This window comes from Puma concolor, chromosome B3, assembly GCF_028749965.1.
Source record: "Puma concolor isolate L17-30 chromosome B3, mPumCon1.1.hap2, whole genome shotgun sequence".
Taxonomy (NCBI): domain Eukaryota; kingdom Metazoa; phylum Chordata; class Mammalia; order Carnivora; family Felidae; genus Puma; species Puma concolor.
In genome coordinates, this window is record NC_141672.1 from 32,296,235 (window position 1) to 32,320,055 (window position 23,821).

The window sequence follows — 23,821 nt, forward strand, 5'->3', positions numbered from 1 at the left end:
GGAAACAAGCTCAGAGAGGTCAGGACCTGCCTGGGGTTAATGGAGGAGTCCACAGGAAGTCAGGATTCAAACCTAGATCCTGTCATACTAAATAAAGTTCCCTCCCATGAGGCCACACTGCCCTGTGTCTGTCCCTCTGTGTTCTCTCTCTTCCCTCCCATCCTCATTGGCACACACAGGGCTACAGCCCTTCTTCCCTACAATGGCGTAAAGAAGAGTCTACACGAGTTCCCAATGACCCAGCGGCCTCCACAGCCTGAGGGTGCAGATCCATTTGAGCAAAGAGCTCATCTCTGACTCAGGGTGAGCATGAGGCCCAGAACCATATCCCCAAATGCTTGGCTGTACCCCAGACTCCTGAGGGATCTTTAGCTTTGGGCCAAGGGCAGCAACTGTCTGAGACGCTATTAACTTAGCCAGCAACTGTTGCCTGCTCCAAATCGAAGTCTGAATTTTGAAATAATCTGGGAAGATAGAGCAGTAACAGGTGATATTTTGTGACATCCACTAAGAGTCCAGGGGCCAGATGGCATTTTAAATAGGCTTCCAACACTTACCCTGGTTTCTGGCAGAGACCCTCTGTCTGACTCTATCATCCTGGGAGGCTGTGAGGTCCCTTATTTCGGTTTACTCCCATATTTGCAAGGGTTGCCTTGGAAATCTTAGTTGAGATCTTTTCATGGCTATTTGTCAGCACATACCAGTAAACTAGAATAAAAGAGAGCTTGTTTCTTGTCTCTTTCCTAAATCTGCTCCCAGAAAGAGAGGCTGGGACACGGCGGGGGGGGGGGGGGGAGTCGCCGAAAGGCCTTCAAAATCCTAGACAGTCCAGCACTTGTGAGGGCACTGGCCCAACCCCCACTGTTTACATTTGGGGAAATGGAGGCTTAGAGTGCTGTGACTTGTCCACAGTCACGGAGCAAGTGAGCAGCCGACCCTAGACTAGAACCCTAGTTCCCACTGCCCCCGTGCCATGTTTGGAGGAGAACAGAGAAGATTTCGATTTGCATAGTGAACAGTAAAGATTCAATGAATGAGTGAGTTTCCTTCCAATACTCAGTCTGCTGCGTCTGAGCTACCAATACAGGTGGTCAGGATTTCTGAGATTCAGGGGCCAAATAAGAATCTGGAGCATTGAGTACACACGCCGTCCCTTCCTCAACACCAGAGGCACATTGCTAACGTTCAGGACGAATTTATATCACTTAAAATGACAATTTACACTTCTAATACTTTGTAGGCTAGGAAGCACATTCACATACATTATCTTCTTGCTCCTCGCCCTCACCTTGTGAGTCAAGCCGGCCTGACCATACCCACTTAATAAGTGAGGAAAATCAAGGTCAGGGATTTTGCGAACAGGTTAAGTTCACATATGTGGCGAATGTGCCAGCTGTCATGCGGGTCTACCTCAGTTAGTGTTGCACTAGACACAGGGCCAGCTGGTCTCCTTAGTGCTGGCTTTGGGGCTTCTTTGTTTTTGTTTCTTGGGAGATGACATTTGGACCCACAAAGTCAGAACCTAGTACCAGCCGATCATAAAGACACTAACCAAAAAATAAATAGTACTTTCCGGGGTGTTAGGATTGCAAATGCCCCACACTGCATGGAATAAATAATACATGGCCAACCTCACTCGGTACTAAAACTGAAACATATTTTAAAAAGATGGTATCATCCCTCTCATGACATTAAAACTGACCAGGTCTAGAGTAATGCCTTTGGATAATTCCAGATGCTATTCATCTAGTGGGTCATTTCTCACTGTGTCCGCAAAGTGATTACTGAGACGGTAATGGCTGAAGTGAGTTTCTGCTCTTAACCCTTCCACTTAAATTTCTCAGGACCTCCTAACTGGAGCAAGGGGGACAGAAAAGAGGACGACGTATGGGTAGGGCTTCTGCAGTCTTTAGGCTCACTGGAAATTATGCCTCACTGGCTCCTCACACCTCTCTGTCCATACAAATTCAGGTCATCTTCCTAATGACAAAAGACCCAGGGAAATTCTGACCTGGTTACAGAATGCAGGCCACTTGCCTCTTCACCACCCAGGATGGTCACAGAATGGAAATCCTAATCACAGAAGGCACAATCACAACAAAAGGATGTTTGACCTACAGAACATAAGACTGGAAGATGAGCAAGTGAGTTGCCTTAAAAATGCCAAGGCTTGTGGCGCCAGGGTGGCTCAGTCGGTTAAGCGTCCAACTTCGGCTCAGGACATGATCTCACGGTCCGTGAGTTTGAGCCCCGCGTCGGGCTCTGTGCTGACAGCTCAGAGCCCGGAGCCTGCTTCGGATTCTGTGTCTCCCTCTCTCTCTGACCCTCCCCCGTTCATGCTCTGTCTCTCTCTGTCTCAAAAATAAATAAACGTTTAAAAAAAATGTTTTTTTTAAATGCCAAGGCTTGTCCTTACTACAAAGGTGAAGAGATGTAGTCTATATGAGATGTCTATGTTGCCTCCAAGGGTAGACAGAATATGGATGGATTTCAAGGAGACAAATTTTAGTAGTTAAGGAAGAAACTCCTAAAAATGGAGGCTGTGAGGTGAACGGTTAGGACTATGGGCTTTGGAATTACAGAGTGGCAGGTGAGAAACCCCAGCTTGCCACATACTACTACGTGACCACAGATAAGTGACGTAGCTATTCCAAGTTTAAGTTTTCTGTCTCACAAAGGCAGATCAAATGAAAATATATATATTAAAAACATATAAGTATACTTATAAATGTGTAAATTATATGTAATTTATATATGTTTATATACATGTAGGTGGTACACACACACATACATACACACACACACACACACACACGGTGGAGGACCTTGTCCTTCATGTTTATTCCTGTATACTCAGGCCCCACGCCCTGGGTCTAGTACATATTAAATGCTCAATTAATATTAATGGAATGATTGAATTTACTGTATCCTTAATATGAGACAGCTACTGGAATAAGCATTGTCACTTATTTCATACACATTCTCTTTTTTTGTTTTTTGAGAGAGAGAGAGAGAGACAGACAGACAGACAGAGTGAGTGCACACGTGTGCACTTGAGCGGGGTGAGGGGGGGCATAGGGAGTGAGAGAATCCCAAGCAGGTTCCACACCCAGTGCAGAGCCTGCCACGGGGCTTGATCTCACTACCATGAGATCCTGACTTGGGCCAAAATCAAGAGTTGATCACTTAACTGACTGAGCCGCCAGGGCGCCCCTCAAACACATTCTTAAAACATCAACCTGGTGCTAGGAATTGGGCTTGTCATGGTAGTCTTTAGCTCCATGGTTGTTACTAAAATTTTATTATTGTAGTTGTTATTTTGTGGTGCTGGTGAGTATCTCTATTGTTGGAAATACCTAAGTTTATACTAGATGCCCGGTTGGTCAGGCTGACAAGGGAATTCACACACATAAGTAAGGTTTGGGGTCCCAACCAAATCTGAAATCATAATTCTGGTTTTACATAACTCTCAAGATAGCTAGTTAGCACCACTTCTCAATTTTTGTTCTTTATATACAGAAACACCATGGAAGGGAAACATTTGCCCTATGAGCTTCCTCCATGTAAACCTTGTCTGTAACTTGAGCGCTATTTATTCATTCGTTCGTTCGTTCGTGCATCCATTCATTCATAGTAGGCTTCACACCCAGCAGGGAGCTCAACGCCGGGCTTGAACTCACAACCTGAGGTCAAGACCTCAGCGGAGTTCAAGAGTCAGACGCTTAACCGACCAAGCCACCCAGATGTCCCTTGAGTACTCTTTGAATGTCCTTTTGGCAGAAAGGGAAGGGAAGGTCCACTTGGATACATTTCAACTTGAGATGCTTTTAGTTCAAGTCAACCTTCCTTGGCACTACACATCCTGCTTCGTTTTCAAAAATATTTGGGAAGTGTTGGTTTGGATCCTACTAGACGTTGGCATCATTTTATTGCTGACATGAAAATGTCTATGTATAAGAGAAAGGGAATGAGTTTTACATTGCTAATGAATGATTTCAAGGTCATGTGAATACCGGCAAGAAGGCTAAACTCCTTTCATCTTTTGTAGCATTATCTTTGGCTTTTTTATGTCTGGTACCACTGTCAGTGCTAGAGGTTGTGGCTATGTGGTTGGAGCAGGACTAACCATTTTGGTGAAAATGGAAAACTCTGTTCCCAACATGAACATCTGACTTCCCAAAGTCACTGGGGAAACAGGAAGTTGATGGCGGGTTGGTTGAAACACTTCGTTTTTATCCGAGCTATTTGGAGTAGACATAGGCTGGTGGTGAAAGAGATAGGCTGTAAGAAGGGAATATCCCATTGGAGGTCACTCACAACTTGTAAAGCTCCTGGAGCAACTTTTGGATGCTCCAGATGTTGGCCTTCCTGTCCTCACTGCAGCTGAGTCCCCTTGCCTTGGATGGGACACTCCCACGTATTTTTGCTGTAGGGACTTTGACTTTAAGGTGTCCTAAAGAGTTTCCGGCGAAAAGCCACCCAACTCATTTTCCTTGCTGGTAAACTAAGGACCTTCAGAGTCTACTTTATTTTATTTTTATTTTTTAAATGTTTATTTATTTTTGAAAGAGAGAGAGAGAGAGAACACGGGGAAGGGCAGAGAGAGGGGGGACAGAGGATCTGAAGCAGAGAGCCTGACGCAGGGCTCGAACTCACGAACCGTGAGGTCATGACCTGAGCCAAAGTCAGACACTTAACCGACTGAGCCACCCAGGTGCCCCCAGAATCCACTCTTGAAACTAACTCAGCCCAAAGTCTACATTCAGAACGTTCTTTCCTTGAAAGCATCCTACAAGTTTCAATTCTCCCATCTTCTCCTGGAACACGATCTTAGAAGCCACATTTACAGGCAAAGATTTATTGGCAAAGATGCTGCCCAAGGAACAGCTTCGGACCAGAGATGGCTTGGCCAGTCAAGCTCTCCTGTCCAGATGGCAAGCTCTTGGCTGAGCATCTCAGCATGAAACCCCTCTTCTTTCCCCTTCCTTTGACCAATCCTTAACCCCAAAACTCATCTTCTGGCTACTGAGGTACACGTTGACTCTAGCTCATCATCTCCCTTTTTACCACTGAATTCTTGCATTTGTAATCCATCCATCTTTATATTTGGTTCTCTGGCTCCACATCAATTTCTGTTGAGTGCCCTTTGTCTTACAACCTGCCTCAGAGTCTAGATCTAATTTTGTCCACCTTAGAATGTTTCCACCCAGTCAGTCATCTTCTGGTATTCCACTGAGGGGGGTTTCAAGGGTGGGTGACTCACGCAATCACACAGGACTTGTGCTCAGAAGGGCCCTGCACTGGGCTTAATGCTCTGCTGTTGCTTCCTGGAAATTCCTAACAACTTCATCTTTGGAGTTGTGTTTTGTAAGTGAAGTTCGATGGGAATGAAGCACGAACAGGAGCAGAGGAGACAGGCGCAGCCATTCTTTGCAGCCCCACTTGCATAGAGCAGTCATGATGCCCCATGAGCACAGAATTCCAGCGGGCCCACAGCGCGTAAGAGTTCATCAAGACCCAGCTCGAGTACAAGGTAAGACTGTCAGGGATGTAACTAAGTCAGCAGGCAGACCAGCTAACAGCCCCAAGAGGTATGCTTCTCATTCAACCCAGAAATTGCTACACGTGCAGAAAGAAAGCAGTGAGAGGCACAAATGACCTCAAGTCCCCTCCTATCCTTTCTTACTTATGTCACTTCCCTGGATACTAGCCAACCACTTGTGCTGAAAGTGATGACACAGAAGCAAAGAGCAGGGTAAGAGTAGGGAATAGTCCCTGTTCCTTTCCCTAGTCAGAAAGCCAAACTTGGTGGAAAGTGCACACATGATGAATGCATATAAAGAGGGGTGCCTGGGTGGCTCAGTCGGTTGAGCGTCTGACTCTGGATTTCAGCTCAGGTCAGGATCCCAAGGTCGTGGGATCAAGCTCCAAGTCAGGCTCCCCACTGAGTTCGGAGCCTCCTTAGGGTTCTCTCTCCCTCTCCCTCTGCCCCACTCCCCAGATCGTTTTCTCTCTCTCCAAAGAAAAAATAATAATCTTAGAAAAAAAGCATTAAAAAAAAAAAGAATGCATACAAAGAAATGAAATAAAGCCAGTTGATTTTGTTTTGTCAGCATCTCCACTGTTCTAGCAAGAACTACATATGCCTGTATAAGCTACAAAATGCGAATTGTGTAATTTATGTGATTTCACGCACAACGTAAGTGCTTTCACATTTGCACTTAAAACTAGCATCGCACAATATAAAGATGAACAGTGACATTCATGCCAATAATTCAAAATTTCAACTTTCTTACAATGACATTAAATAGCAAATAAAAGCACCATGTCAAGTCAAGAGAGAGAGAGAAAGATCCTGAAAGTAAGAAAAAAGCTTTATCTCTTAACACCTTTAATGATACTTTCTCCCTGCTTCTGGAACAAGGAGTTCCACATTTTCATTTTGCACTAGGCGCCATAAATTATGTAGCCAGCTCTGGTCCCGTGGCTTTAAGGCACGTCCATCCCAGGCCTTTACCCAGTGTGACTCCTCTAGGCCTTGTCACACCCCTGTCCTGGGGCTTCAGTTGGGATCAGTGGATATTATCTGTCCCTTTGGTAAAATAAAAAAATTAAAAACCCCTCTGAAACATAGCTCTAAATCGATGGGGAAATGGGTAACATGACATGGCATGGGCTTAACCAAAGTCCCAGGGTATGCCAGTGATAGAGGCACAAGCTGACTCTCATCTAGCCTTCAGATCCAATGCCATGGCCTGTTGGCACGCATCTTTACCACTGGCATTTGAGTCTCGAATATCATTTGAAAATACCAACAAAGTCATTACATGTTGCAACCTTTTGATCACACCCCAGCTGGGGCCACCACAGCCCCACAGGAATCACATAGAGCTAAAGGCCCTGCCTTTCAAGAGATTCTGCACAAAACATTCCAAGGCCCCAGGGGAGTCTTGTGTCTTGTTCAAGGTCAACAGAAGTCGATCACCAGGCCAACACAGGCTTCCTTGGCAGCTTTGGTAAGGATTAGATTCCTGTATCTCCCCAGGCAGGTCAGAAGATCTTTTCAATCACTGTGTCAAAGTCATTTGAAATTCTGAAAGAACAGGATGCTTCCCATCTTTTTTTTTTTTTTTTAATTCCTTGAAGAATAAGACAGGTAAAATCAAATCCAGGGGTCTTGAGGCACTGGCCAGATCCCTCCTAATCAGGAGGGACTCCAAGCCAGAATGGACCACAACTATGGGCACGTTGATAACTGCTCTCACACCCTTCATGCGACCTCCTCGAGTCATCTAAGTGGATTTTTAGACTAGCATTTCTTAGCACATTCTAGCTGCCTGCTTGTTATTCTCTTAGAGCCTTCCATGAAGAGTACCAGGGTTCATCAGACCTAAGTTTTCTCCAGAAGCCTCACCACAGCATTTTATTTGGTGTGAAGATGCCCTCGGCAACAGAGCCTCATCCTCTAGGTACTTCTGGGCTAGTCCAAGTTCCCAAACATTTCCCTCTATGGACAGCTGATGTCCATAGGACATCATAGGAGGACAGATCCTTGTGGGCACGAACATCTTCAGGCTGCTTCCACCAGGAGCTGGCTGGGCCACTCAGCAGGCACTGTGGCCCAGATGGAAGGGTCAGTTGCCTTTCTGCCAGAGAGAATGTGCAGCTGCTGTCTCCTTCCTATTAGCAGGCGTGAGGGGGACAGGGTACCTTATGGGCGACACTGCACTGTTGTGTCACTGACAACAATAACAGTGATCTTTTCTTCCCTTGCCATCCGATGATAATTGTAAGCCCACACTTAAAATGTTCATGTTCCCATTTCGAACAATCTTCACAACAAGATTTTAATGAAACGTAACAGTGTTCCTGGCATAATGGTAAGTGGAAATAAAAGCAGGAGATACAGGAGGTCCTTGCTTTGTGAGCAGTTTACGTTTATGTGTAGGAAAAAAAACACAGGGAGAAAATACATCACAAGGAATGCCTTTAGGTGGTGGGATTAAAGGTAATTTGGTATTTTCTTCTTTAAACTTTTTGATATTTTCTAAAAGAAAAAAACACTTTATAGGTACGTATTACTTTTGTAATCTGACAAGAAAGGATACTTTCCTATTAGCTAGAATTTCTGAGATCGTAGTAACAGATTTAATGCATTATCCCAAAGGAAACCAACATCAGGCTTCTCCCTCTCCAGGTGACTTCCAGGATCCCCTCTCCCAGCTGAATTTTCTATACAGTATACAGATTTTGGCTTTGACACGACTGCTCAGCTTATAATTACTCTTCTTTTCTTTTTCATTAAAACTTGAAAATATTTAGAAATAGCCATATCAGGTTTTTGAATTAAGGTACTGTATTACTTCCTCCTGATTATCAGGGCTCAGATCCCCCAACAGAATTTTTCAAGGGTAGGGCTCTAAAGCCCACCTGACCCTGGATTCAGGGAGACAGAGGCCTAGAGACACTGACTTTGTGCATCAAGGTGTGATGACAAGAACATTGATTTTGAACTTGAATGGCTCTGGAACCTTGGGTTGTTTTTTGTTTTGTTTTGTTTTGTTTCTCTACAATCTCTTAGCAAGTTGGTGTAAAGATTAAAAAGTGCATTGGAGTGTCTGGGTGGCTCAGCCGGTTAGCTGTCCGACTTGGGCTCAGGTCATGATCTCGTAGTCCGTGAGTTTGAGCCCCCGAGTAGGGCTCTGTGCTGATAGCTCAGAGCCTGGCGCCTGCTTCGGATGCTGTAGGTCTCTCTTTCTCTCTGCCCCTCCTCCACTCGCGCCCTGTCTCTCTCTGTCTCCCTCTCTCTCTCTAAGATAAATAAACATTAAAAAAAAAAAAAATTAAAAAGCACATTGTGCGTGAAATGCCCAGCGCAGCGCACACAATAAAGTATTAATATGAAGAGTGGTGAGTGCTGGAGAAGGCAGCAGTGGGGAAATCTGCTCCTGTACTCCCCGTTCTCCCACCACAGAAGTTTTCCAAAGTGCCTGGGGCGCGGGTGGGGGGGGTGGGGAGGGTGGGGAGGAGCTGGCGGGACCTGAGCCCCACCCTGACTGGGCTCGCCCGACCCAGGACACGTCTTTGGTTTCACCATGGAAATGTAACCACTTCTGTGGTAGGAGATGGGCAGTCCTAGCCACAGGCCAGCAGCCAAAAGCGTGGGGTGAGGGGCAAGCCTAGAATGCCCATGGACAACACTAAATATTAAGACTCCATTACCACTCTGAAACCGCCGCATTAGTGATCCAGAGTGCCTCTTCCTCCACCCACGGCCACTCTGCCCTTTAACTATTCATCAGGCGGAAGCAAGGGTGCCAGAGACTTACAGGAAATAAAGAGAATCAAGCTGTACGTTATGATGGACCAAGATAGTCCATCTGGCTATACCACTGCTTTATCTGCCGCCATCATTGTTAGCACCACCATTTTTACAGCTGCTACTACCACCAGTCTATTAATCCTTTACATTCGCAAACTACAATTCATAAAGTGGCTGGGTTTTGCCTGGGTCGGGATGATCCTGGACATGGCATCACGGGAAGACAGAGGCAGGCTGGCACTAGCAACCTCAAAGGGAACAGAGCAGAATCACTGCCAGGTTTTTTTCATGCCCCGACCGCCTGCACCCCAGACACATCCACCATCCCCAGCCACACCCAGTCACTCTCTCAAAGTGACTCTGCCCCAACTGTCCGGAGCTAGTTTTAGGCAACTTCAAGGGTTAGGAACTAGGAGGAATGGCCTTTTACTTGGCCAGAGGAGCTGGACCATGCCCAAATCCCATCAAATGGGGTGAGAGAGGAGTAGAGAGTGCCTTTCAAATATAAGGTCATTGCGTCTGCCAACATCTCCCACCTTCTCACAGCAAGGCCCTGGAAAGACCCAGACTCTTCCTTTTGTTTTTGTTGTTGTTGTTTGTGAGGTTTTACATTTTCCTGTGCCAAAGTTAAATTTTTAAAAATGTCTGACTTTGACCTAAATCCCCAAAGTGAACTCTGGAATGTATATCTCACCTTCTCATCCCAACAGAAGGGTCCCCTTTTTCCAAATCAGGCCCAGCAGCCAGCTGGGGAGAGGACCAGCGCTACAGGGAGGGAGGATGTTACACACAGCTCAAGCTCAACCATGAACTAGCTTCCCTTTGAGATCGCTCTCTTCACCTGGCAACCGGGGGCCCCAGCAGAGCTGAGAGAGAAGAAAGTGGCATTTTGGAATCCATTTTGCTCAAGATGCTGAAGGCTCGTGGCAAACTGCCCTTTGCTACTAAGGCCAAGGGAACTTGGGGAAGGACCTTAGCCTTTGGGATGCGGTCAGTTGAGGGCAAGGTGAGGGCGAGCTCTGGTGCCAATGATATCCGAGGAGGGCAGCCACTGGGCATGCGGTGGGTGCGGGTGCCCACCCTGGGCGCCACTTCCCGCATTTGGACCCAGGTCCACTGGTGAGCGGTAGCAGCAGCGATCGCCACCAGGCCAGCTGGGTCCCCTTCTGTGTGTCCAGTTATTTTTAGGTGAGATTTACGACGGACGAGGGGGAAGGGACACGGGATGACAACGAGTTTTGGACGGTATAATCCTAAAAGTCACTTTTTCCAAAGCGCCCCCCTCCCGGGTTCTCCTTCCCGGAGCAGCACGGTGCCAGCGGGGAAGCGGGCAGCGCGGGCGCGCCGCAAGGTAGGCTCGGACCCGAGAGCCGGTGGGGGGGCCCCTGCGACCGGCGCCGGGCGCCGGGCGGGGGGCGGACGGGCAGGGGAGGAGGGGCGCGGACGCGGCGCAGCTCACCTGCCAGGCTGTTGTAGCAGTCGATCTCGATGGCTTCCACCGTCTTGCTCTGCTCCTCCGAGAGGCGGCCGGGGTTGGGGGCCCCTGCCGGGGAGGCCGCGCGCGAGTCCCGCTCCTGCTCCGCGGGCGCCGGCAGCAGCCCCTTCAGCTCCAGCAACGCCCTGTGGTATTTGCCTATGGCTTCGCGGAATTTCTTGTCCTTGTAGCACTGCGCCCCTTGGCTCTTGAACTCGTGCGCCCGCCGGATGAACTCGGCGGGCTCGGCCGCCGCCCCAACCTGGCCGCGCGTCGGGACCCCGCTGCCCCCGCCGCCGCCACCACCGCCCGGGACGCACAGTGGCGGCGGCGGCCGCTGCGCCTCGCCGGCCGCGGGCGGGCTCGGGTTCCCCTTGGCCGCGGCCGCCGAGCCCTTCCTCTCCATCCGGCCGCCGCCCGGCGCCCCGCGCGCGCCGCGATCCGCCCGCCGCCGCCGCCGCGCCCTCCCGGCTTTAAAAGCGGCGGGCGCCTGCTCCGCGCCTGCCGAGCTCGGCCGCGGCCGTGACACCCCGCGGCGGTCTGGCGCCCCGCACTCCCATTCTCCTCGCCAGCTGCGGGAGGCTGCTCTCTCCTCCTCCTCCTCCTCCTCCTCGGATTGCCGTCCCCTCCCGCCCTCCTTCCCTCCCCCTCTCCCGCGCCGCCCGCCCTCCTCCTCCTCCTCCTCCTCGCCCTCCTCCCCTCCCGCAACCTGCGGGCGGTGGCGACCTGGCCCTCGCGCGCACGGGACTAGCGGGATGGGGGACCGCGGGCCTGATTGGGGTGGCGGTGATTGTCGCTGACCCGGAAGAAGCTTGGCTCGCCCGAAGGAGGGGAGGATTAATGACAAAGACGGCCCCGTTCTCTCCCATTCAACCCAACCCTCGGAGACGCGCCTTGTCTGCAAGAGACCGATGGGGGAAGGAGAGTGTGTGTGTGTGTGTGTGTGTGTGTGTGTGTGTGTGTGTGCGCGCGCGCGCGCGCGCGTGTGCGTGTGTGTGTGTGTGTGTGTGTGTGTATTTAGGGAGGGGGTCCGCCAGCAACCAGACGCATGCAGACTCACCCTCAATAGATTACTTGAAAACTAGAAAGGAAGGTGCGGCGAGGAGCAAGGGGCGTAGGCACAAGCCACCGAGCTTCTGGTTCTTTGCAGTCAGGCAGTAATATTTTTAAGGTGGCAGGGCCTCTTTTTTGTGTGGATCCAGGTTGTCGCCGAGGTGTGTCTCCCTCTGTGGCCGCCCAGGCGCCCGGAACCCTGTGCACTTCGGCGTGTGGGGCGCGGTATTCCAGGAGCCGCTGACACCTCTGTGTGCCCGCAGCTGTGCAGAATGAATCACAGATCAGAGATGGAAAACACCTGTTACTGCTGGTCATCGGGCTGGGCGTGCATGCGTTCCAGTTTCCATCGACAGTGCCCTTTCTCGGGAGGTTCCATTCCTTCGGTTGCTCTTCCAGCCTGTCTGAGTGTCGGCTGTCTGCTGAGAACCGGCTGCCGTGAAGGGACAAAGATATTAGAGTGTGAGAAGCACTGCCCTAGACGATTCGCAAAGTCCAGAAACCTATACACCCAGATATATTCTGCTAATATTTTGGTGTAATTCCCACCCTTTGTGTTCTACATCCTTATTTGTACAAAGTACTCTTTTAACCAACATGAGTGGCAGGGAGTGTTATATACAGCTTCCTGCTCTATTTATGTTCAATTGTATGTGATTAAATAGTCTTTTAAAGCCTGTGATGAATGAGAACTGTATATTGAGTGGACTGGGGTATCTTGAATCATAAGGGTGGACATTTGTTACACGCAGAGTTGCCATTTGTATAGTATTGAGGGCTTTTATTTGGGCAGGATCTTAATATACTAAACTAAACCTTGTATGTTACAGTATCTTACTTTTCCAAGTGCGTTAACATCTTCAATCTCATTTAAAACTCACATTAGCCCCAGAGAAGAAAAATAATTCTTTAGTCACTCAGTGAGTTTGCATTGTTTTCTGATAAGTGAAATACCATATTATTGTAGTGGTTGAGAGGCTTTGGACTTCAGGTGCATGCTGGGTTTCTGTCTTTGCTGCTTCTGGGTAAGTTATTTCACATTTGAAAACGTCAAATTCCCTCACTTGTTAAATAGGAATGAATACTACTTCCTTCACAGAATTGTTGTGAAGTACATTGTAAGTGTGCATTTAATCATGCGTCATTAAATCCTGTCATTATTGGATCCCCTGATAATTTTTAAAAATTTTTTAATCTTTATTTATTTTTGAGAGAGAGACAGAGAGACAGAGTGTGAGAGACAGAGAGACAGAGTGTGAGCAGGGGAGGAACAGAAAGAGAGGGAGACACAGAATCTGAAGCAGGCTCCAGGCTCTGAGCTGTCAGCACAGAGCCCCACGAGGGTAGGGGAGTGTGGGGCGGGGCTCAAACTCACGTGAGATCATGACCTGAGTGGAAGTCAGACCCTTAACCGATTGAGCCACCCAGGCGCCCCGGATCCCCTAATAATTATGGTAGCCTCTTGTTAATCCATACATATTTGCCAGCCCCTGGCCCTTTTTACTATGAGGTATTCTATCAGGTACAGCGAAGAGAAGAAATTGGGGGTGGGGTGCTCTGAGTTTTTGTCATTAACTTCCTACTCAGGCAAGTGGAGATCCAGGCCCGGGTCCAAAATAAGATATGAATTGGGTCGTGACAGTCACAACTATGTAAAGGTGAGAAACACTGATGTGCCGATTTGCTTTTTGTCATCCTCCCATGTCCTGGCTTAGTGGTGCAGCATATCGTTCTCAGATTTTGAGCTTGAAGACAGGGCTGCAAGAGACATGTAATCCACGTGGTACTACCCTGTGTCTGAAACAGAGCTGACGCAAGAGCTTAATAGTAGCTTGGGTGAAGGAGAGCATGAGTGAGGGAGAGAATATTATGGGTGGGGGGATGGAGCGAGAGATTTACTATGCCCATCTGTCCTGCTCGGCAGAGCCGTGTGTGTATGTCTAGAACTGTTCTGTTTGCTTGTTTTCAGTGTGCTTCTGTCTCCCAGCCACTCATTGGTAAATGTGTGCTGGCTTCTCAGAAGTGATCTCCTTCCTTCACATGGAATTAAATAGATGCCAAAGAGAATTTCTCAAACACCCTTTCATTAACGATTGACCATATGCAGAGCACTATTTTGGGAAGCAAGCAGAGATTGAAATGACAGTTTGGGCATGAATTTAGGATTCAGAAACTCAGTACTTCTCAAACTTTAATGTGCATGTCAATCCCTTGGAGATCTTGTTAAAACGCAGTTCCCTCATTCTGTTCATCTAGGGTAGGGCCCAAGATTGTGCATTTCTAACAAGCTGCTAGGTGATGTCGATACCGCTGGTCGAGGGCCCACATTTCGGGGAGCAAGTATTTAGAGAAAAGGGAAGGCTCATCTCTCCCCTTCTCTCCTGGCCTTTGCCTTCTCCCAGAGAGGACCTGTTCATCGGATGGTTCAGATTCCAGGAAATTAATTGGGCCACATTTAACAAGGGCAGGGTTAGGAACCTCCATCAGCCTTTCCTTCTAGCTCATGCAGCAGGAGTAGGTATGCTGAGCCAAGGCCTCCTCTTGGGATCTGGCCATCTTGTTTTCTCTTCCTCAGATGCATAGCCAAACATACTTTTTATTGCTGCGGTTTCTGGTCCCGTGTGGCAGGGCAGAGGGTGGGAAGAGGTCGATGTGTAGTGGGGAAGGAGAAGCTCAGGTGGGCCCTCCCCATCAGCTGCTTGCTCCAGCGTTGTTTTCACAAGAGAGCTCTGCACTAAGAGACTGAGCATTTATTCAAGTGAAAATAAAGTTGTATTTTGATTTCTCATCCGTTGATGGCTCTTGAATGTATTGCTTGTTCATGAACCTCACAGGGGAGAGAGATGATTGAGCCACAGTAGGTCCTTTGACTCAAACCAAAACCTCTCCTTTTATTCCTAATAGGCGAGTGCTGGGCACGGGCAATCCTACGGATGACCTCACCACTAATGGAATAACTCATTACTGCTGAGATACATGGGGAGGTTTCTCAGAGAAGGTGTATGTGGAACTATTTTGATGGAAAGGACTTGGTGTGGTACACAGCAGAAGGCACCGTGCTCCTGCTGGCTTTATGGGTCTCAGACGCTCTGTCTACCCTGCCTTCTGACCTTGTTTCTGGTTCCCTGAGCCTGTGCCCTTCTCCCTGCCTACTGGTCTTAAAAGACGAAAGCCCCCTTTCTTTCCAAGCTCACTCTGGAGCTTGCACACCTCCTAAACAGATGGCGTGTGCTGTTTTCCCCTTCCTTCAGCTCGGTTTCTTAAGCGTGTGCGAAAGACATGCATTTGAATCTCTTTTATACTAATCTCAGCTGTTCAGGGTTTGGTCACATGCCAACCAAACCAAAGCTATTTGGGGGATGTTTTTCTAATCGCATTCAACTTCACAATTTACCTGAGAAAATTACAGCATTTCCAGTACAAGTTTTTATCCATATTCAACCTTCAATACTCCCTCCGTGGAAAAGTGGGAGGTTTTTTAACCATTTCCTGCGCAGATGTAGCATTAGCTGTATGAGGGCTAACGTAGGCTTCATATTTTCACTCATCTCGCATCTGTCCACTCACCTCGAACCCAACAACAAACTTCTGTATAATTCCAGGGTCCAGTGCAGTCTAGCCTTATTTAGAAAAATGAGGCCTCTCTGCCTATCCTTACCCTCGGCTACTACTCAATCTGCTCTGCACCCCCCAACCTTCTCATCTCCAGTATCAGTTACGGCCCTCAGTGGGAGCCATGATACCAGCTATCTGGATCTGCTAGCATGCCTTCCTTAGGGGATTCTTCCTTCCCCTAGTCCATGTGATCCTGGCGAGCTGTCAATCATGGCTGAGGTTTCCCCCTCCCTCACTTGCTATAGCACCTATTCTGGGCTTGGCCAATCACATTACTCCATCACCCTATCCCGCAGTGATTGGTTGGGGGGGGGGGCACATGACCCAAATAGAGCCAATCAGAAATTTCCATGAGATTTATAAACGAGCATTGGGAGAGAAAAGTTCTTTAAGTTGGGAGGATTTGAGGTGGAGGCTATCAATGGCCATCTTGCTCACCCCCTAGAGGAGTATCTCAACAATGAAACTGAACAGAGGCCAAAAGGATATGAGGAGAGACAGAGCTCCCATGGTATCAATTAAATTCTTGAATCCCGTAGGTTTATTTTAAGTTTACTTATTTATTTTGAGAGACAGAGAGAGTGAGCAGGCGAGGGGCAGAGAGGGAGAGGGAGAGACAGAGAATCCTAAGCAGGCTCCACAGTGTCAGCGCTGGGCCACATACGGGTCTTCATCCTACAAACTGTGAGATCATGACCTGAGCTGAAACCAAGAGTCAGTCACTTAACTGACTGAGCCACCCAGCTGCCCTAGATCCAGTAGTTTTTAATGCCAGAGACAGTCTGTAGTCCCCAATGAACCAATGAATTCCCTTTTATACTTGAGCTATTTTGAGTTGTCATTTACAATTAAAAAATGATGCATTTATATATTCCTTGCCAGGTATTTACCTCTTCACCCACCAGTATTGCCATCCCAGCTGGGCTGCTGTTACATGTGGCTGGTAACTATAACCGTGCCCCCCTGCCTAGAACACATTCATTTTTAAAATTCTTTTATACTTATTAAAAATAGTTTATCCATGTACCCTGAAGTTTGTCTTATGGGAAATTTTAAACCTAGAGAAAGAACGGTATAACAAGTCTTCAAGAACCCACCACCCAGCCAGCACAAACAATTACTAGCACCCAATGTTTATTGCCATATGTTCAGTTTTCCATATGTTCCATTCTCTTACATCTCTCTCTATGCCTTTGGACTCAAGTTTCCTGTGTGTTTCCTTTTTCTGTATTTCTCATTTGCTTGTTCTTAACAACATTAGGTCTTTTAGCCAAAGCCACCTGATTTGCTTCAAGTTTAAGTACGAGGTGTCACCCCTCCTGTAGAGCCTTACTGACCTCCATATACAAGTTCGATGTTCCTTTTATGCTTTGTTCTGGTAGCTCCTTTGTCATGCTTTTTTATTACATAGCAATTATTCATCCAGCAAACATCCACTAAAAAATTTCACCATTTCCGGCATTGGAGATCTATCAATGAACAGAGTAGGCAAAAATCCTCATCCTTATGGAGTGGAGGGAGTCTGACAATAAACATCATAAATAAATAAGTTATATAGGATGTTAGAATGTGGTAAGTGCAACAAGAAAAGGGTGTGTGTGTGTGTGTGTGTGTCTTCAAATTTTAAATAACAAAAAGCAGATAGGCCACACTTAACTACACTGCATAATGCTTATCTGCTTGCTTTTTGTCTCTGCAACTAGACTGGCTACTCGAAAGCAGGGATGGTATCTTAATTTTTTTGTAGCCCCAATACCTATTATAGTAGTAAACACTTTATAATAGTTGTGGAATGGATGGGATAAGCAGCAGAATACAAGACACTCACTGGAAAGACTATTGGTGTCAAGGGAGTTTTTTTGGTTTTCTTTTATTTTAAAAAAAAAATTTTTTTAACGTTTATTTATTTTTGAGACAGAGAGAGACAGAGCATGAACAGGGGAGGGTCAGAGAGAGGGAGACACAGAGTCTGAAACAGGCTCCAGGCTCTGAGCTGTCAGCACAGAGCCCGATGCAGGGCTTGAACTCACGGACCGCGAGATCATGACCTGAGCCGAAGTCAGCCGCTCAACTGACTGAGCCACCCAGGCGCCCCTGGTTTTCTTTTAAAGATCATACCTATAAGTGGAAAAAATCCCAACAATACTCTCTATAAAAGAGCATATAATAGGGGTGACTGGGTGGTTAAGAATCTGACGTTTGATTTCGGCTCAGGTCATGATCTCACAGTTTGTGGGTTTGAGCCCTGTGTGGGGTTTTGTGCTGACAGCATGGAGCCTGCTTGGGATTTTCTGTCTCCCCCTCTCTCTCTGCCCCTCCCCTGCTCACATGTGTGTGTGCATGCGCTTACTCTCTAAATAAACAAACAAACAAACAAACAAACTTTTAAAAAAAGAAAAAAAAGACCAGATAATAAAAAGAAAAGTTCCCTTCTACCCTGGACTCATTCCTTCAAAATTCTTCCCAATGGGCATTCACTGTGACTTGTTTCTCATGCATCACTCCGGTTTGTTTATCTATCTATCTACCTACCTATCTATATTAAATTCTAAGTATTATAAGTCTCCTCATCTCTGCACTTAATATTTAATTTCACCATAACCCTATTAGGTTATTATGGCACTCACTTTACAAAACAGAAACCTGCGATTTGGGGGAGGTTAGGTAATTTGCCCAAGGTCACACAGCTCGGAAGCAGGGAGAGGGCCTGCTTGACTCCAAAAGCTGTGCTTTTTGCCACCTTTGGAGTTGTAGGATGTCTGCTAGGGGTGAGATAAAGAGGATTTACACAGACTGGTGGACTGTCTTAGATAATCTTTAAGAGTCTTTAGGAATCTGGAAATGTGGGGCGCCTGGGTGGCTCAGTCAGTTAAGCATCCGACTTTGGCTCAGGTCATGATATCACGGTTTGTAGGTTCAAGCCCTGTGTCAGGCTCTGTGCTGACAGCTCGGAGCCTGGAGCCTGCTTCGGATTCGGTGTCTCCCCCCTCTCTCCCTCTGCCCCTCCTCCACTTGTGCTCTCTCTCTCTCTCTCTCTCTCTCTTTCTCATTCTCAAAAATAAATAAACATTAAAAAAATAACACTATAAAGAAAAAGAATCTGAAAATGCTCTAATGCTGTGCCACCCCACCATCCATCCTCTGCCCTTTTCTGTCTAGCTTTGTACCCTGGGAAACTGACCTGTGCATCACCTGGGCTCTTTTGCCCTCTTGCTGCTGGTCAGCTTTGCCCAAAGGAAAGCACCACCATGATGGCACTGGAGGATGGGAGTGGAGAAAGATTAATACATTTCTTTCCCACTCGCTCCCTGCTTTGGCACCATGGTTTTGGGGTCGCTGTGTCCCGTCATTACAATAGGTATGACTGGGTGCCCCCTACTCCTTGGGCTCACCTGTCAGTGGACTCTGGTAACACAATTTCTGCCTTTTGCCCAAATATCTTTCCTAGCTCGCTAGTCTCTGGAAGCTTCAACATTCTTCTTGGTTCCTATAACCGTTCCCACACTTCTGTAAAGAGTCTCCATGTGAAAAGTCTCCTTAGATGAATCATTAGAGTTAGATTTTGTTTCTTGTCATGACCTTAATCATAAATGCTATTTTCAGACGTTGTGCCTTCCAGGAGATTCTCAAAGAGCTGATACTACAAGACCCAATGACATTTATCTCTCCTGGTAAAACTTCAGGTTAGTAGGGTTAGGTATTTGGAGCTAATCTGGCAGCAGTCTATTGGCCAAGGACTGAGACCTGTTCTGCTGTTGGTATGTGAGATTATGAGTATGTGCATTTTGAGGCCATTGTTCCGAATCTCATAATTGTGTGTGTGTGTCACCAGGTATTCAACATTTTAACACACACACACACACACACACACACACACACACACGCATGCACACATCCCTTTCCCTTACAGAATGGCTGGAGAGATGTATTGGTTATATACAGCTACCTAACAAATTATCTCCAAATTCAACAGCTTAAAATATCATTTATTATTTTTAAATGTTTCTGTGGGAGCATCTTAGTTGGGTGTTTCTGACTCAAGGTGTTTTAGGAAGTTGCAGTCAAGATATTGGCTGGCACTGAAGTTATTGTCTGAAGGCTATATTGGACATGCTTCCAGTTCCAAGCTTACCCACATCCTTGTCGGAAGACCTCCATTGTCTGCTGGCTGCTGGTTGGACACCTTAGTTCCTTATCAGGTAGGTCTCTCTATAGGATTCCGGAGTATCCCCATGACACGGTACCTAGCTTCCCCCAGAGCAAGAGATCTCAGAGATCCATAGCCTTTTGAAATCGAATCTTGAAGGTGATATATCATCACTTGCTGCCATATTCTATTGGTCACACAGGCTAACCTTGGTACCAAGTGGCAGGGACTACACAGGATGTGAATGTTAGGGGAACATTTTGGAAACCGGCTGTCTCAAGAGAGTAGGTATTATTATTTTTTTATTGTACCTAGCTACAACTTACAGGGTACCTGCTAGAACTTAAGAGGGTCTTTGTATGATGTTTTAAAAAAAAATGAGGTAGGCTGACTATGGATCACAATATGTATAAAAGCATGCGTTTTTATTATAAAAGTCAGATGGAATTCAGGGCATTGAAAGGAATTTAAAACTACAAGCCCTTTAGATTTTTTGTGGGGGTTTTTTCTGTAAATTTAACTTCCTGATTGAAACATATTATCTATGCATCTTTAAGGTGTTACAATATCATTGGTTTCTGGAACATTGCTTTGGAGCTACTCGGCTAATAGGAAGTTTCCATAAAATGATCCTGTCAGTTGCTACCTTATGGTTCACTGGGTGTTGGTCTTCCGGGGGGAGAAGCTGTGGACTGCTTTGACAAGTGTTGCCAGTGACAGAGTCCAGCGGTAGTGGAGCAGGTGGCACGTCCAATGCCTCGTGCTGGTAGCACGCTGCCCACGTTGTAGATTGGGGGGCACCGTTCTTGCCTGTGGAGCAGGTTTAATGGCAGCATTTTGCTTTTTCTTTCCTTTTTTAAAAAAATTTTTTAACGTTTATTTTTTTTTAATTTTTTTTTTTTTACATTTATTTATTTTTGAGACAGAGAGAGACAGAGCATGAACAGGGGAGGGGCGGGGTGGGGGGGGGGGACACAGAATGGGAAGCAGGCTCCAGGCTCTGAGCCATCAGCCCAGATTCTGACGCGGGGCTCAAACTCACGGACCGCGAGATCGTGACCTGAGCTGAAGTCGGACACTTAACGACTGAGCCACCCAGGCGCCCCTAACGTTTATTTATTTTTAAGAGACAGAGAAAGCATGAGCAGGGGAGGGGCAGAGAGAGATGGAGACACAGAATCCAAAGCAGGCTCCGGGCTCTGAGCTGTCAGCACAGAGCTCGGCACGGGGCTCGAACTCACAAACCGTGAGATCATGACCTGGGCCGAAGTTGGATGCTAAACCAACTGAGCCACCCAGGCGCACCTTTTGAAATATTTTTTAATGTTATTTATTCTTGAGAGAGAGAGAGAGAGAGACATAGCGTGTGAGCAGGGGAGAGGCAGAGAGAGAGGGAGACACAGAATCTGAAGCAGGCTCCAGACTCTGAGCTGTCAGCACAGAGCCTGATGCAGGGCTCAAACCAACGAACAGCGAGATCATGACTTGAGCCAAAGTCGGAGGCTGACCCGACTGAGCCACCCAGGCCCCCCAACATTTTGCTTATTTCTATTGGCAAATCTTCGGGAATATTATGTCCTGGATTCTGAATGTGCTATGCCAGGGAAAGTGGAACACAATTTAGATTGAAGTGAATTCATTGATATTTATTGGTTACTTTGGATTTAGTGGGGTTTTTTTTTAATTCTGGGAAAATACATGAAACATAGTATTTACCGTCTTAACTATTTTTATGTATACATTTCAGTGGCGTTAAATACATGCACATTGTTATGCAACCATCACCACTATCCGTCTTCAGAACTCTTTTCATCTTGCAAAACTGAAACTGCACCCATTAAACACTAACTCTCCCATTTTTTTCCGCTGTGGTAAAAAATATAAAATGTACCCTCTTAATCATTTTAAAGTCTATTTTCAGTTGTGTTAAGTATATTCACATTGCTTTGAGGCAGATCTCCAGAACTTGCTCATCTTGCAAATCTAAAAGTCTATACTCATTAAAAACCTCACCTCCCTCCCTTCCCAGTCCTTGGTAACCACCTTTCCACTTTCACTTTTTATGAATTTGACTAGATATCTCACATAATGTTTTCTCTGTGGCCATTAAAATTACATAAGACATCTTAAAGTTACAGCAGTCTATTTTAAACTGATAACAACTTTGGATGTGTATAAAAACTCCACTCCTTTACAGCATTACCCCTCCACTTTGTTAATATGTCACAACATGTATATGTATGTGTATATATATATATATATATATATATATATTTTTTTTTTTTTTAAAGTAAGTTGCATGCCAAGGGTGGAGCCCAACACAGGGCTTGAACTCATATCCCTGAGATCAAGACCTGAGCTGATATCAAGAGTTGGATGTTTAACTAACTGAGCTACTTAGGCACCCCCACAACTTATATTTTTATATATTGTATATCTGTTAACATAAATTTATAGTTATTTTAAATGTTTTTGTTATATATAGTCTATGTACAAAATTACAATAGTACAAGTTACTGTATTTGTCTACATATTTACTTTACTAGAGAGTCTTATATTTCCATAAATCTTTGTGTTTCAGTCTACTCTTCTTTGGTTTCAACTCAAAGACTCTTTCTAAAAAAAAAAAAAAGTTTATTTATTTTGAGAGAGAAAGCAGGGGAGGGGCAGAGAGAGAAGGAGAGAGAGAATCCCAAGCAGGCTCCACAGAGCACATTACAGAGCTCAAACCCACAAATTGTGAGATCATGACCTGAGCCGAAACCAAGAGTCCGGTGCTTAACCAAGTGGGGCACCCAGGTGCTCCTCTAAGACTCTTTACTTTTTAAAATTTTTTAAATGTTTATTTAATTTTGAGAGATACAGAGCCAGAGCATGAGCAGGGGAGGGGCAAAGAGACAGGGAGACACAGGCTCCAGGCTCCAGCTGTCAGCACAGAGCCTGACATGGGGCTCAAACTCATGAACCACGAGATCATGACCTGGGCTGAAGTCAGACGCTTAACTGACTAAGCCACCCAGGTGCCCAAAAGACTCTCCCTCTCTTTTTTTTTAATGTTTATTTATTTTTGAGAGAGACAGAGACAGAATGCGAGTGGGTTAGGGGCAGAGAGAGAGGGAGACACAGAATCTGAAGCAGGCTCCAGTCTCTAAGCTGTCAGCACGGGGACCGACGCGGGGCTCAAACCCACGAGCTGCGAGATCATGACCTGAGCAGAAGTCGGATGCTCAACCGATTCAGCCACCCAGGTGCCCCAAGACTCTTTTTTTTAAGTTTTTATTTATTTAAGTAATTTCTACACCCCACATGGGTGATCTCACGACCCTGCGGTCAAGAGTTGCACACTCTTCCAACTGAGCCAGCCAGGTGCCCTAACTCAAAGACTCTTTTTAATAATTCTTGTAGAGCAGGTGTATTGGTGATAAATTCCCTCAGCTTTTGTTTATCTGAGAAAGTTTTAATTTCTCCTTCAGTTTTGAAGGACAGTTTTGCTGAATACAGTATTCTTGGTTGACAGTTGTTTTTTTTAGTTTCAGCACTTTGGGTGTATCAGGTCACTCTATTCTGGCCTGCAAAGTGTCAGCAGAGAAATCCACTGAAAATCTTACTGAAACTCCCTTCTTCGTTACAAATTATTTTTCTGTTGCTGCTTTTAAAATGATCTATTTATCTTTGACTTTAAACAGTTTGATTGTAATGTGTCTCAGAGTGGTTCTCTTTGGATTTATCATAGTTGGATTCTCTAAGTTTCTTGAATCTGTATGTCTATTTCTTTCCTCAGATTGGGAGAGTTTGGGCCATTATTTCTTCAACTAAGCTCTCAACCCCTTTTTCTCTCTCTTCTTCTGGATTCCCTAATATGTATATTATTTCTCTTGATAGAGTCCCATGCATACTTTATGTTCTCTTTGCTTTTCTTTATTCTTTTTTTCTTTTTACTTCTCTGACTCAATGATGAGTCAGAGGAGTAAGTCATGTCCAAATGACTTATCTTCAAGTTCACAGATCCTTTCTTTGCCTTACAAAGTCTGTTGTTGAACTCCCTCAATGAATTTTTCAGTACTGTTATTGTATTTTTAAGCTCCATCTCTTCTGTTTGGTTATTTTTTATAGTTTATATCTCTTTGTTGATATTCTTATTTTTGTTCATTTTCCTGCATCATCTTATTGATTTCATTTAGTTGTCTGTGTTCTCTTATAGCTCATTGAC

At 46.1% G+C, this 23,821-nt stretch overlaps 1 protein-coding gene across 1 annotated transcript in view; it reads right to left on the reverse strand.

Annotated features, from left to right (window-relative positions):
* The window catches only part of TTC9 (tetratricopeptide repeat domain 9), a 33,645-nt gene extending 22,236 nt beyond the window's left edge, over positions 1–11,409 (reverse strand). Inside the window, exon 1 of the mRNA XM_086709423.1 lies at positions 10,782–11,409. Coding sequence (XP_086565549.1) covers positions 10,782–11,202 — 421 coding nt within the window. The 5' untranslated portion in view covers positions 11,203–11,409. The remainder of the gene's footprint in view (positions 1–10,781) is intronic.
* Positions 11,410–23,821: the final 12,412 nt, after the last annotated feature.